A 14,486-nucleotide genomic window follows, 5' to 3' on the forward strand; every position below is an offset into this window, starting at 1 on the left:
AGAACAAAGAGGAACCATCAGGAATAACATTTAACTGCGTGTGAAAATTACCACCTGACACAGCACTGCGCTCGAATAATCACATTGCCATCAAGATGGGCCCCTATTTACGCCACTCACCCACACAGATCGTGGATTAGCAATCAGGGGCCAATCATCGACGCAGTTCAATTCAGGACTTCCACTCAACAGTAACAGTCCATTGATTATCTATGGAGACAATCATACAACGCTTCGGTAGCACCAATCCGCAGGAACCACCCAGTCGGCTCAGACGCGCAGGGCAGAGTTCCACATTTGCCGCCGCTCCCTCCCCCCCCCCCCCAATTATTCATTAGCGACAACAAAAATACCCATTTTGGAGCCGGCGACATTAGTTCCAGTCAAAGTCACTGATGAGCAGGTAAAGCCAGGCGTGCAGGAAAAGAGGACAGAAGAAAGAGCACGTGTTAAGTTCACCAAGCGATGAACGCACGTTGAGCAAGAGAAAATAAAACTTTCTTAGACAAGGTGGATAAGACATTCGCGAAGCAGCGACGGTTATCATGCAGAGCAATTGACAAAATGAACACCGGTGACCCCTGCAACGCCCATAGATGCGTTGACCCATTTCTAGATTGAAAACTCATTTCTTTAGAACTGCTTTTTAGAGTTTAGTTTGTCCCACCCTCCCGATTAGCACGGTTGGCTACGTACGGTGGTGCGAAAAAAGTTAAAGATAACAAAGACAAAGATCCCCCATAGAGCCTTCGCAGATTGTTGCGGGCAAGTGCTGTTAGCGAGTTCAAAATACGCACGTACAGAACCCCCCCCCCCGCCGCATCTGTGTCGATTCGTGTGCACGAGCGTGGAATGCGTTTCAATTCGAAGCACTCCGTGTTTTATCACGGGTGACACGTGGAACCTCATGCTCCGTGTCTAAAAGAGGTGAACTTGACATGTCAGATGCAAACACTTACCTTGTGGTAGGAAGAGTTTTAAGCCATTTTATTACCCTTGTCGCCATTTTTTGCACGTGGTAATTTGTGAGCTGAAGAATTAACGGGTCTGATGGTGATAAAATATGACATTTTAATGTAACGTTATATTGGGGTTCTTTTTGCTCCAACTTTTAGCTTGTGAATTCACTATTTGAATCGTCTAAAACATATCTCAACCCATCATCCTTCTGGGGTTAATACAATTGGTGCCACTTTGTGGGGAAATCAATTGTGCTTGTCCTATGGATATACTTGCCCCTGTCACAGGAATGTGGAACTTCCACCAATGGCTCAGGGATGTAAAAATCACTTTGACTTTAATGCCCTGCAGTGAAATCCCTTTACAGCAATGTGTCACACACAGAAACCCCAGACCAAAGACCGTGCTCACTCTGAATAGCTGTCTTCTGTGTCCATACGGCGATAAAACTTGGCGAGCTTCACGGCAAATATCACGCTGGGGATGAGGAAAATGGTGGCCCAGCCCAGGCCAAACCAGAACGAATTCTAGAACACACAGGAAAAAAGAAGACACTCACTGTAATGGTGGTACTGAAATAGGTGAAACGATCTGCAGGTTCACTTATGAAATGCCATAAAAAATCTGCAAACGTTGAGGACTCGTAAAAATAAAGTGTTTTTATGAAGCCACTGATTTATTTGCAAGTCCACTGCAGTTGCAACTCTACGCGCGATATATGTAGTGTTCGCCGCTTTGAAGGCACGAGATCTTCCAAGCTGTTTTTGGATCACATGCAACTGGATGATAAATATGTACGACCGTGTAAGAGTGTATAAAGCACGTACGCACATGAGCACATAAGCATCGGGAAATGTCGACACTACGCACACAAACACAACTGTGTGCCGTAACACGGCGGATGGATTTGTCTCCTGTCACACATTTGGACCGCAACCCTCTCACGCGGTTGGCGCTGCCGTGGTACCGTGGCTGGCTCGCTGGAGTTGTAATCCAGAGGTCACCCGGTTTCGACTCTTTCTAAAATCCCCTCGCCTCTATCCACACGGCAGTTTAAATGGGTGCGGCACAGTTGCATCGATTGGCGGGTCATGTGCGGTGGGGTGAAGCGTGGGGTACTCCGTTTATTCGGTGTGGAAGAGTTGGTCACCTACCCTCTGGGGGGGTTCCTCTACTCGAAGCGATTCCCACCATGAGTTGTGTAAGCAAGTCATTTCTGGGCTAAACCTTGATCTCTTATAAAGTGTCCTTCATTGCAAGGCCCGAGGGCCACTGGCGGCCCCTGGCGTGCGGCCCCCAACAATACACACCACGTGACAACACCCCCATCGTGACGTCACGATGGGGGGTGACCCTCACACACTGGTGAAGATGTCCCCACCCCCCCCCCCCCGCCTTCTCTGAAAATGAGTGAAGAACACGGTCTTATCACGTCGCACTTTGCTCACCATCGAGTTCACGAGGTACTTGCATCCGATTAACTCGATGGAGTCGATCAAGTTCGCCAGAGGCTTGCATGGCGCCAGCTTGTTCTTGACCTAGGGGACACGGGATCACGGTCTGCGTCAATATTCACGTCGAAGTCCAAAAGTTCCGCTGTAAAAAACAACGCTCGGCTCGTGAACACGAGACACCAGGAGGTGACAGGCGATACACCGGTGCAGGGAATGCAATGGTAAGTCTGAAAAACTCCAAACAGCTAAGGAATATAAGCAAGTAGGTGTAAAGCAGGATAACTCCCTCTTGAAAAAAGAGTGTAGTGACTCATGAGGCTTTGCTCGATAAATGCATGTAATGAAACAATTATTGCAATTCCATCGCATTTAGTGGAGAGAACAGATTCAACGTGTGAAATCATCTCCAGTCATGAAGGAAAATGTGCCCTAGACGACGAACGCCTGCATGTGTTGTGGTGCTTGGGGCATTGTTGTTCACGCGGGGAACACGGTAAAGTTCACCCACAACACCTGGGTCTGTTTGGCGACCTCCTCCTGCCAGCGAACCTTCAACTCTTCACGTGACCTCCAAGTGGCCGGGTGCAAGCGCCGTGGGGACATCACCGCTACTTGCTGGCGAATGGCGTCTGTTGTTGTTGTTGTTGTTGTTGTTGGGGTGTATGGATCACTATTTGATGCGATGCACGTGGAGATGTGGAATGTTTTTAAACGTTTTAAGATAAATTAAATAATAAAAACACTTACCATGTCCCTCGACCAGTCAATGTAATCTGTTAGTAGACGTCTGACGGTGCCGAGGAGGTTTTCAATCGTCTTTATGAAAAACAAAACGATGACAATGAAATATGAATCACTGCAGTTTGTATAATGTCTTTTTAGTTTAAACACATACTTTTAAAATGTTCATAGAGTACGACTGCCGTGAAGTCAGTTGTCAATTTGAGACTAAATTACATGACGTACCGATATATGTGGCTTTCACCACGTATGCTTAAGTGCTGGGCTGAGCATCTCTGCACAAGTGGCAGCCAATGAACATCAGGCTGGCCTACATCAACCACCAGCGGTGACCGGCCACTTTATGCAATCGAGGTGGTACCGTGAACCTCTCCATGCCGCCAGTCTCTGAAGAAGCTTCCGGCACGTGGAATAAAACGTCGGGCAACGCCCGTAGACAATGCAGATGGAAAGTAGGTCGACTTAAATCAGCATCCGTTAAAGGGAGCGCTGTAATTGAGGGTGTTTACTTATGGCCCACGGTGTGAATTGTGATTGGACCACCCATTAAAACAACAGCGACGATGCTCTTCAAAATCAAAGTGATTCAGCCAATACCATCCGGTTACAATGTCGCACTTTTCCCACACTCGCGACGACAGCCAGACACGCTTTCGTCACATCGCCCTGGCGAGTTTACCCAGCGTTGGTTATGGGAACATCGGCACGGTTTCGTCCGAAAATCCGGACGAAAAAGGAACATCCGGAAACCTGCGAATGGGCCCCACTGTGGTAAGTTATTATCCTTGCCACTGTAAAGGGCACATCTACCCACAAGGGAAAGAGAGTTGGTTGAATTGGAAGATTAAAATAATGAACGGTCTGCGTCGCGCACGATTGTCTTACCGCATTAATCAGCAGGGACCCGTTTTTATTGAGACTATTTTCAAAATTTCCAAAGTCACGAATGATGTCGCCAACTTCAACCTGCAAAGATAACAGGTGGTTAACTCGTGCGCGCATGCACACACACACAAACTCAATACCGTGCGGACATGTTTCATCACGATTCCAGAAACTGCTTCTCCCTGTCCTCTCTCCCACCAAAGTACAGGGAGCGCGCGATCCTGCGTGCACGCATCAACCCGAGTTAATCCAACTGTGGGTGTCACACGTCAACACGAATTTGCGACGCGTAGCTTCAGCTCACCGGTCAGCATCCCTCGGCTTCCTCGGGCTCTCAAGTCAACGCCGGTGAACCTCCCGTCAATGATGCAACGTGATATCCACCTCCATCTAAATCGTCACACTCCCTCCAATTCTCGCCAACTACGGGTATCTGCTCCTGACTTCGAAATTAAATTCTGGGATGTAGCCGCGTTAATCGGCCAGATAAGTTGACAGACAATCACCGTCGGAGCGCTCGATGTGACTTGGTACTTAATCTGCACAGCTCGCGCAAATTATTTTATTGTAATTTTGTTCGACTTGTGAAAAAGTTATGGAGGTTTTTCTGTTTGCATTCGTTGCTTATGTACATTCACGTTATCGATGTTGTTATAATTAGTATTAATTTACCATCTAAGTAGAGCCCATTAACATGGTACTATCATTAAATGATGACACCTCCACAGAGACGTAAGGATCTCCCTCCCCCCATCATTCTTTAATCTTATTTACAGGCTGAATCTTAACAAATCATGAGATTATTATAGGGTTGATGATGCTCATTTGTTCCAATCCTGAGTTTTTGGTGGGATGTATGTATGTACCAGCCCAGCGATAAGCAAGCTTATCCTATGCAGTTTTAGACCAGCGTTCCTTGTCCAAGCTGGCACAATCATATTAGCGACTCATCACTAAGCTCAGCGACTGCAATGAGCCTCACCTTATACAGGTGTTCTCATCCGTGGCCACGCCTGTGAAGACGGCTGGAGGTTGGTTACTTTGTGTGGGGTTGGAGGGCGTGAGCTGGTTTCGTTGGGTATGTGGACATCACACCCGGGATGATTTGCTGGGGCAGTGTGGCCCACTCCGCAGGGAGTGGGGTAATTTGGGAACAGCTAGATTTACTAATTAATTCAGGGAGAGCTCTCCGCTTATATAATGGGCGCTGAGCCAGAGGACCAGAGGTGCTGGGGGAATGGATGAGCTGGTGTCGTGGGTGCAGCTGGACAGCTCCCTGCTGTACTTTAAGCAGTTTTTTATTATTTTATTTTGATAACTGTTACATTATTTAATTAAGGAATACCTGATGGATTAGTGAACCTGCTGTGGCCGCTCCGATGCGAATTCTGAACCTCACCCCTCTCCTAAAACAGGAGACTCACGCTGACCATTCCCATTCATTGCCCTTGGGGCATGGAGTTCAACCAGTGGCGTAGCTATCTAATGTGCAGGCCGTAACATCTGTACCGAAACCCATGGTCTGCAGTGGCACAGAAGCGAGGCGACAAAGATGAAAAGGAACTGGAAAGGGGGGTCTCTCTCATTGCATAGTTTGCACCGCTAACCACGCTACTGAATTTCAACAACCCCCACCCATATAATGAAAACATTTTCGCAAATATCAAAGTATGAAAAATAAGAATAGGTTTTACCCTTTCTGGCAGGCTGTCTCTGGTGCAGGCCAATTCGTTTCAAAGATGATGCAATTGTCAGCAAAGCATGTCTGTTTGCATGTTGAAGTATGTGTGGTTATTCCTTTAAAAATGTATTCATTTGGTGTTTGGACAGAATAATTTAAATGCATAAAGCGCCCTCAAACAATCGTTCTCATGGCGCTTAACACCTCTTTTATTACATTCCCATCCAGCCACCCATAATGTTACAGTTGTTGACAACTCTGTTAAACTGGAAGCTGCAAAAGACACGCAACAACTTACCTTTGTTTTATTAGCCTCGTCCCTTAGATACTCGATGTTTCTTTTCAATTCATTCTGTTAAAAGGGGACAAAAATCCCGTTTAATAGCTGTACGTGTATATTTATTTAATAGATCTGTGGGATCAACATCTCATTTGCAACGGGGAGTTGGCAAGAGGGCAGTAGTTAAATCACATAAACAAATCGGCAGATACCACCAATGAACAATACACTAGACAACAACACCTCGTTTTAGAAAAACTAAACATAAAAATTACCAAATGGGAATATTCTAGTAAATATAGCGGGATAAAGTAACGCATTCATTTCACGTAAAGTGGTATAGAACAAATTGAGAAGTTATTAAATGTTTATGAAAGTATCAAGCGCGGTTCGTCCACTGGGGGCTTTGGGGTGCTGCCCTACCAAGCCGCTGGAGGTGAGATATATTCTTTCTAATGAAAAAAATACTTTTCTATAAATTGTTTTGTTGTGTTTAAATATATTACATGATTATTTCAACGTGAATTGCCTAACGAAGATAACATTTTAAGTAGTTAGAAACCGCTGCTGCAACACCACAGTCTGATTTGTGCCTCGGGGCGGCTGTGAAGGTGTCCGAGTGAGAGATTTCTCCCTTCAGTCATTGCGATTATCAGCTCCTAGCATTGTAGCCACGTCGTTTGAGACTTGCATCCCACTGGGATTTTTGCACATTTTTGTGTACGGTGCTCTTTCTGCAATATTTAACTGTCTTTTCTTGGATTTTCTGTTTGCACTCAGTCACATATTCACATTAAGATGTTTTTTGTTCATGTTTTTGTTTTTTGTTTGTTGCGGTTGCACCCGATTCAAGAGCCGAATGGCTCACAGGGCTACACCTAATAAATGAACTTGAACTTGAACATTCAGGGCGATGAGAAGGGGCCCGTGGCTGTGACGAGACGATATCACGACTCGAGGTTGCGCTGTGCAAATGTGGTAGTGTCACGGCTTTTGGCAGTGTCAAAGGCGTTGCGGAGTGTGGACTTAAGGGTCATGGGGACAGTATTTGAGCATACAGATATACAAACACAGACATAACTTCAACCGAGAAGATGGATTCAAATTGAGGTATCATTGGAAAGATGTGATTAACCATGTAATGACATGTTAATGACATGTTAAACCTTAACCGCCACTCTCCCCCGCTCTGCGTCCCCCCTCCACCACCCGTCTTTTAGTACCACCTGTCTTTTAGTACCACCTGTCTTTTAGTACCACCTGTCTTTTAGTACCACCCGTCTTTTAATACCACCTTGACCTACCTGGCTCCACCCACACCCCCCAACCTGCACCCATCCCACTTGGCTCCTCCCCCCTCCTCTTACCCTATACATTAATGCCCCATCACAAATAACTCCCACTACAGTTATTTTGCTGTGCCTTTTTACACCTGATGTGTTGCCTCCGAAACGTCGTGATTTATTATTTTATTTCTATTATTATTCATATTATTTTTATTTTTACCTACATAAGAGTAGTATTTGAGCGCTTTGTCGTTTTGTTTCATATTGTTTATGAATGCCTACCGTTGGTAGATAAGAGAGTGACATCACTTTCACGGGAAGGCCAATAGCATCACGAGGTTTGTCTTAATGAGAACACCGTCTTTTTCAAAGGTCACTCACAACAGCCCCACCTAGTGGACACGTCACGAGCCGCCAATGAAAAGTATTTCTAGATTTTAAGCTGTCAGTGACTGCAAGGATTCATACTCTTAGTTCTTTCGGTAAAGTCACGTAGGTAAAAAATGAAATTAATAAAAATAAAACAATAAAATCACGACGTTTCGGAGGCAACACAAGTCTCCGTCATCAGATGGGACCGTCACAGCAAATCTGGCTGTGACGGTCAGATTTGCTGTGACGGTCCCACCTGATGACGAAGACTTGTGTTGCCTCCGAAACGTCGTGATTTAATTGTTTTATTTTTATTAATTTTTATTTCATTTTTTACCTACGTGACTTTACCGAAAGAACTAAGAGAATGAAAAGTATGCCCATGGAGGGAAACAATCAGAATCCGAGGTTCATTTCCCCAGTAAAGCCCATTGAGACGAGAAGCCATTCTTCAATTTTGTTGATTTTCGGTTGTTGCAGAAATTGGAAACCGCCAATTATTTAAAAGTGACAATAAACACGTCACGTGGTCAGTATGGTGGAAAACCTGCTCCTTTGACAGAATCAGAATCTTTATTTATTCTGTCAGAATCCGAGGAGCTATGATGATCTTTTTTTTCCAGCTGTCCAGTAGGGGCGGGTCAGCGAGTTACATCAACAAACAATGCAGAAAACGATATAACAGCCAGATAGAACTCGTCACTCGGGATAAATACATTAATGTAATCAAGGGAGAAAAGTATGTGATCTTACCCAAAGAACCTCTATTACGGATAATATTGGTCAGGAGAGCCTACTACGTGTTAAAGTACAAATTGCACGAGTAGATCAATTCCTGCAGATTTGTCAACACCAAATGTGAGCTTGAACAAGGCAGCAAAACAACAACAACAACAACACAGATTCATTACCAGTTTTCCTTGCAAGGGCACCACTTGTTCTCTGTCCATCCGTTCCAGATTATTTGCCGAGTCGTTAAATGCAGACTGCCGAAATCAAAAGCAACTTGCGTTAGCAACGAGCACATCGCCAACGTGAAAACCACACAACGCGCATGCCCGTTGTTACAATAACTACGGCGATTACAAGGGGCGGGGGGGTGAGGCGAGGGCGACAATTTGAAGTGAAATACCCGTAACGCTCCAACCGCGCGCTTGTTCCACTTACGTTGCTGGAGATGTTTCTCAACTCCATCGCGAATTGAGACAAGTTCAGTTTCACAACGCCCTTGTCGATCTGCGGATGGAAAGAGAGATCACGACAGGGGCGGTTTCTTCATTAGGGTGATTGGGCGACGCACCACCAATGTCATTCAACCACAGAGTCACGCTAGCCGTCACTGTGCATCTGGATACAGTCCAATCAGCGTCATGCTACGTTCTGTTGAGTACCGCCTCTTTTTGGGCGATTTCACTCCGGCTGAGAATCGCCCCGAGTGGCCCCATAGACTTACATTCAAAGATGTTTTTTTTCGACCGGGGGGCGCTCCAATGCATTCTCTATGGCTTCCGGGAGGGCTCGCCCTAACGTGCTTACGTCATCATACGTGCTTACGTCATCATACGTAAGCACGTTTCATCCAACAATATAATTTGTGGCCACCTAGTGGAATCTTTAATAAAAGAAACTTGAGTGGTTTGTTTTAATAGTGAGTAAAGAAACAAACAAGATGTATTGTAAGAGTCACTTTATTTTTCATTAATATTAAAGAAGTGAAGTTGCCTTTACATGCTTAAGCTGTTAATTTATCCATTGCATGGGTGGACCTTATCCTTATCAATCATCCAGACATTTGCCCCCCCTGAGAGATTTTGCAGGAGCCGCCACTGGATCACGACAACTGTGACCGTGCGTACACGACACACACGTGTAGAGCGACGATACGGTGCGTCTCTGACAATTTCAATGGTGGAACACACTCTCACCTGGTTAATGAAGCAAATTAACAATAACTTACCTCTGTGAAAAATGTGGAAAAGTTGATGTTGTTCAAGCCATTGTCAGAGAAGTTTTTTAAGCTCTCCTGCCCTGCAGCTTTCAAAAGCTTGATGTCACCGAATGACACGTTCATCTTTTCCAGTGCTTGATTAAGATCCCCCTCGTACTGTGGGTTAACAAGAGCGATACTTATTACACACTCACAATTACATCGTAGCCGTCCATCACACTGACTCGATGGTAGAAAAACATTAAACGTCGATATTGACTTAGTTTTACCAACCAACTCTGGTCTTTGTGGAGCAAATGATGAACAATCACCCGTTTCAATACTGGACAGTATTTATAAATGTTAGCTTAATGATTTTGCGGGACCAACTTGTATCGTACCCTAACGTTTTTCGACCACGAGTATGAAAAAGAACCCTCGATAAAATCGCGAACCGGACACAAGTACGACGATCGGCCTACCCAACCCCCCCCCCCACCCCCCCCCCCATTTACAAAATGTCACTCCATTTTTTTGCAGAATTGTGATCCACGGACGTTCCAATCTCCACCACCCACTCACTGTTCGAATGCACACGGCACAAAAACATGCATCACTACCTTCGTGATGTTCAGGTAGTTGTCGAGGTTGTACTGCGTCTCCAAATTAAGCACGCTGTAAGTGCCACCGTTCTTAGCGCAGCCGCTAGAGAAGGAGACAACAGCTGTCAATTTCTCCGCGACACAGGCAAGTGAACGGCAGCGAACTCCGACATGCTCGGCATGATGTCCGACGTTTTGATCCACGTGCCCGCACAGCTTCGATCGGTTCGGCTCTCCGACGCCGCCGTCACCGTGCCCGGCTCGTCATCGGTACCGGGCAGCGGCCAACGTCGCCGTTCAAATCGAGGGAGAAAGCGAGCGGCTCGATTCGGTTCCCGACGGAGGGCTCCTACGCGCGTTGCTCGCGCGCGCGGAGTGACACGTGGGGAGACACGTGGTAGCCGAACTACGCCGCTGCGCGACCCCAAAAGGAAGACGCGCGTCCGGCGTTTAAAAAGTAAATGCCCCCGACGCGACCGATGTGACCTTTTTTCCGCGCGCGGGCGGGCAAATGGTCAGCGACACGGCGAGTGGCGGTGGCCGTGGGGGCAGGACGGGCGTGCTCACGCACTCGCGCACACGCTCACTTGTATATGTCCAGCGTGCTCACGCTGCCGTTCATGTTGAGCAGCCGTAGAATGATAGAGTTGTTTCCCGTAGGGATTCCTGGAAATGCCATCGAGTCCGCGAACTAAAACACAAAAAACAAACACAGCAAAAGAGGAGTTGCGAGGCTATATACGTACCACGTACAACTTTATTTATTTGCTGAATATGTTTAAGCAAGAGAAAGAAAGCAAAACCTAGTCCAAAGACATATCTTGCCTGTCAGATTTGTTCTCGAGTAACAAATAAAATAGCAGCAGCATCGGCTAATATAAGAAAACACCTACAATACCATACAAAGGTAAAGGTTCAGCCCTGCAATTCATTGCTCAATGCCACTGCTGGAGGAACAGCGGCGTCAAGAAGGTGTTTAGAGACCCCCTCTGGAGAGGTAGGATCACCCACACTTTACTCCACTACAAAGCGCCCTGCCGATTGACTATGGATGCTGCGGGAATAAATAAAAAAGTTTACGTAAATAATAATAAAAAACATTAACAAAATATCTTCAAAACATCTGCCAAATGGTTCTCAGACACTTATTTTTCTTGGCAATGAAACGCTTGTGGCTTGCTGTGTTTTTTTGATTGTCACAATCACCACACATATGCCTCCACATTTTTATGCCGTGTTTCCAAAGAGAATAAATCAACACATACATTGCTAAATGCTCCCTTTGCTCGTGATCTTCCTTGCTACGTGGAATGACATTGCTACTTGTAAACAGTGCTGAGCAAACCGGTGACAAAAATTCGATTCATTCAACGGTAATGTATGTATGATGAACTTCTTTCGCACCGTCTGCAGTTGACCGTGCTAATTGAAGGTGCAAGGGAAGGACAACAAACTAAACACAACAAAAATGTTTCTATCTAGAGGGTTGCTCGTCCAAAGTGCCATAGGCTGTATTTTTCCATGCATTTTATCGAATAATTTTATTTTATTTTAGGGTCCCACCAGGGTCAGATTAATATTTTGTAGGCCCCTGGGCTACAGGTCCTGTGAGGCCCACAGTAATATTTTCAAAAGGAAAACAAAGTTAAAGAAAAAAAAATTACCAGGCTAACAAACAAATAAAATTCGGCATTCACAAACGAAATAACTTTTCACTTCATCTCTGGATGCCCTCCAGCTGGCGAAGGCCCCTGGGCTGCAGCTCCTAAAGCCCCCACGCCTTGATCCGGCCCTGGGTCCCGCTTATTCCCACAATGTGCAGATCTGTGTGGAGGGATATCTGACCGTACTTCACCATGTTGGTCAGTGCCGGTCGGTGAAAGTTGGGAGCATGGAAGTGGGAGCATAAGTACAGCACAACAATAGATTTTTTTCTACAACACAGACTGTCAACATATGACACCTATTTCATGCGTGGTGGTCGCCAATCCCAAAAATATATTCAGGCAAAAGCCTGCTTAGCTTCCAAGATCTGACGATATTGGGCGCATTCCGGGCGATTTGGTCTTCGATGGTTTTAAATCTCACCATTGTTACTATTATGATGAAAGCATGATTGATTACAAAGGTGAATGCACAAAGCACCTTCAGGAAGTCCTTGCTGGCAAGAGGCTCGCACAGCAGCTTGTGGACGTTCCCGAAGGAAAAGAAGAGAATGGTCACCAAGATCATGAGGATCCACGAGAAGATGAAGCTCAGGCCAACGGAGCTACGGCGGGGGGGGGGGGGGGGGAAGAGGGGTGGCAGAAATGGTGACTCGGTTGGTTTCGCCAAAAAAAATCTAAGGGCAATTTGCGTGAACGACGCGATACAAACCTAAACATCAGTATTATTGTTATTAATTATTACGGCACCACATGCACTTTCTGGAAGAAGAAAACATTATTGAGAGAAAAAAATAGAAGGACTTATATTTCTCCAATAAAGCCAAGTGCTGAAATGTTAACTCAGTCAGCTGTGTCGTGCTGAGCAGTGGCTTACAGGGGGGGGGGGAGTTCTGATCTTCAAGAGGCAGGATATGGGGGTGGCCAGCATTTCTAAGGGGTCCATATAGATCAACCGCAATAGAAAATGGTCGCAGTGTTGTTAATACAAATGCGAGGACTCACGCCATCAGGAAGGATCCCCCGCAGTTCGAGGCACAGCCGCGGTCGACGGGACCCGCATGTGTGTCGTAGCCACACGTGCCGAACAGCAGGCCCAGGATGTTCATGAGGCAGATGGCGAGTATCATGCAGCAGAGTACCACGCCGGCGATCCACCTGTGTGCGCATGTGCATGTGTGTGTGCGCGGGTGTGCGTGCGCGTGTGTGCGCGTGTGTGTGTGTGCGTGTGTGCGCGTGTGTGCATGTGTGTGCGCGGGTGTGCGTGCGTGTGTACGTGTGTGTACGTGTGTGTGCGCGTGTGTGCGTGTGTGTACGTGTGTGTACGTGTGTGTGCGTGTGTGTGCGCGTGTGTGTACGGGTGTGCATGAGCGGACGGAGGAGAATAAACGTCAAAATTGCAGCGCCACTCCGCTAATCCGGCAGGAGCTTCTACACGCGCACATACAGCTTTTGTCAGTCCAATGATATCTAATATTTATTGGTCTTTTACCTAATCCGATTGATAGCGTTAACGTGGTCAATGGTAGAGAAACCCTTTCCTAAACCCTGCATGTTCCCATTATTTGTTCCCAGTGATCTTCCCAATGATGGATGCTGAACGAGGGCCTCCCCATGCCTGCATCGGTCGCAAGGGTTTTCTGACCATTTTTCACCACACTGATCAGTTCAAAGTGGGGTTGGTGAAGGCAGGGAGCATAGGCGCAGAAGCATAGCAGTTTCGACCAACAGTGGATGTTTCTGCTCCACCCTCTACTGGCTATATCGGAAGGTAGCCATCCAGCCAAGCCAAGCGCTGTCCAGGCTCCACCCTGCTTTAGCTTCGGAGATCTGCCGAGGTCAGGTACATTCCGGGGTCAATTGGTCACAGGTGTCTGTGACTTCATGGTCATAGGAAGTGTTCGCCAAGGAAGGACGCGAAGCCGCTCATGCAGACACAGCTGGCAACGTGCGTCGAGTGAGTGAGTGAACACCAAAGTCGTCATTTGCACGGGGTCGATGCCGTGGCTTTCGTAACCGCCATCGCCACCCCGATTGAATGCATAGCAATGATCATAATAATACATTAACATATGAATGGCGATAGCTGAGGCGGATCTGTATTCAAGCAGAGCCACGGAGATTAAATTTGAGGACACGGTACCATACTTGTATTCACGCGTCTTAGCAGTGGTGACGTGGCCCCGATGTTCGCGGTGACGGGGCCCAAGCGGCCCAAGCTATAAAGCCAGAAGCCTGAGTTTGAGTCCCACTAACATCAGTGGCGAGCGACATCTGAACCAGTCACGAGGCCCCCTCCTTTCAGCATGGTGAAGTATGACCAAACAACCGCCATGATCAACACGGCAACGTGGAAAGATGTCTTCACACAACGGTAGCTTCAATTAAATTTACAGATGTCTTCTTTTTCACGCCAAAAAATACACTTAAACTCTTCTTGGTTCTTTCGGTAAAGTCACGTAGAAGGGAAATAAAAAAAAAATAAAAATAAAACATAATTAAATAATTCTCACGACGTTTCGGCCACAATGCAAGCAGCCGTCCTCAGGTGAAGAACAGGTCTGTCGGAAAGACAGCGTCTGAGGACGGCTGCTTGCGTTGTGGCCGAAACGTCGTGAGAATTATTTTATTATG

General features: G+C 46.4%; 1 protein-coding gene across 3 annotated transcripts in view; it reads right to left on the reverse strand.

The window, feature by feature from the left end:
• LOC133345512 (prominin-1-A-like) overlaps window positions 1–14,486 on the reverse strand; it is a 48,688-nt gene that overhangs the window by 3,665 nt on the left and 30,537 nt on the right. The window contains exons 12-24 of one of the 3 annotated variants that reach the window (XM_061556304.1): window positions 12,858–13,010; window positions 12,334–12,457; window positions 10,776–10,879; window positions 10,207–10,291; window positions 9,617–9,763; window positions 8,827–8,895; window positions 8,571–8,645; window positions 6,020–6,073; window positions 4,041–4,121; window positions 3,162–3,230; window positions 2,409–2,498; window positions 1,372–1,487; window positions 960–1,047 (exon numbers count right to left, since the gene is read on the reverse strand). In XM_061556304.1, coding sequence (XP_061412288.1) covers window positions 978–1,047; window positions 1,372–1,487; window positions 2,409–2,498; window positions 3,162–3,230; window positions 4,041–4,121; window positions 6,020–6,073; window positions 8,571–8,645; window positions 8,827–8,895; window positions 9,617–9,763; window positions 10,207–10,291; window positions 10,776–10,879; window positions 12,334–12,457; window positions 12,858–13,010 — 1,237 coding nt within the window. In that variant the 3' untranslated portion in view covers window positions 960–977. Of the gene's footprint in view, window positions 1–2; window positions 393–959; window positions 1,048–1,371; window positions 1,488–2,408; window positions 2,499–3,161; window positions 3,231–4,040; window positions 4,122–6,019; window positions 6,074–8,570; window positions 8,646–8,826; window positions 8,896–9,616; window positions 9,764–10,206; window positions 10,292–10,775; window positions 10,880–12,333; window positions 12,458–12,857; window positions 13,011–14,486 lie in introns of those variants that run through there. The other 2 variants (XM_061556305.1, XM_061556306.1) reach the window with 2 other exon arrangements.

This window comes from Lethenteron reissneri, chromosome 22 (genome assembly GCF_015708825.2).
Source record: "Lethenteron reissneri isolate LAM-NWPU_2019-01 chromosome 22, ASM1570882v1, whole genome shotgun sequence".
Classification (NCBI taxonomy): Eukaryota; Metazoa; Chordata; class Hyperoartia; order Petromyzontiformes; family Petromyzontidae; genus Lethenteron; species Lethenteron reissneri.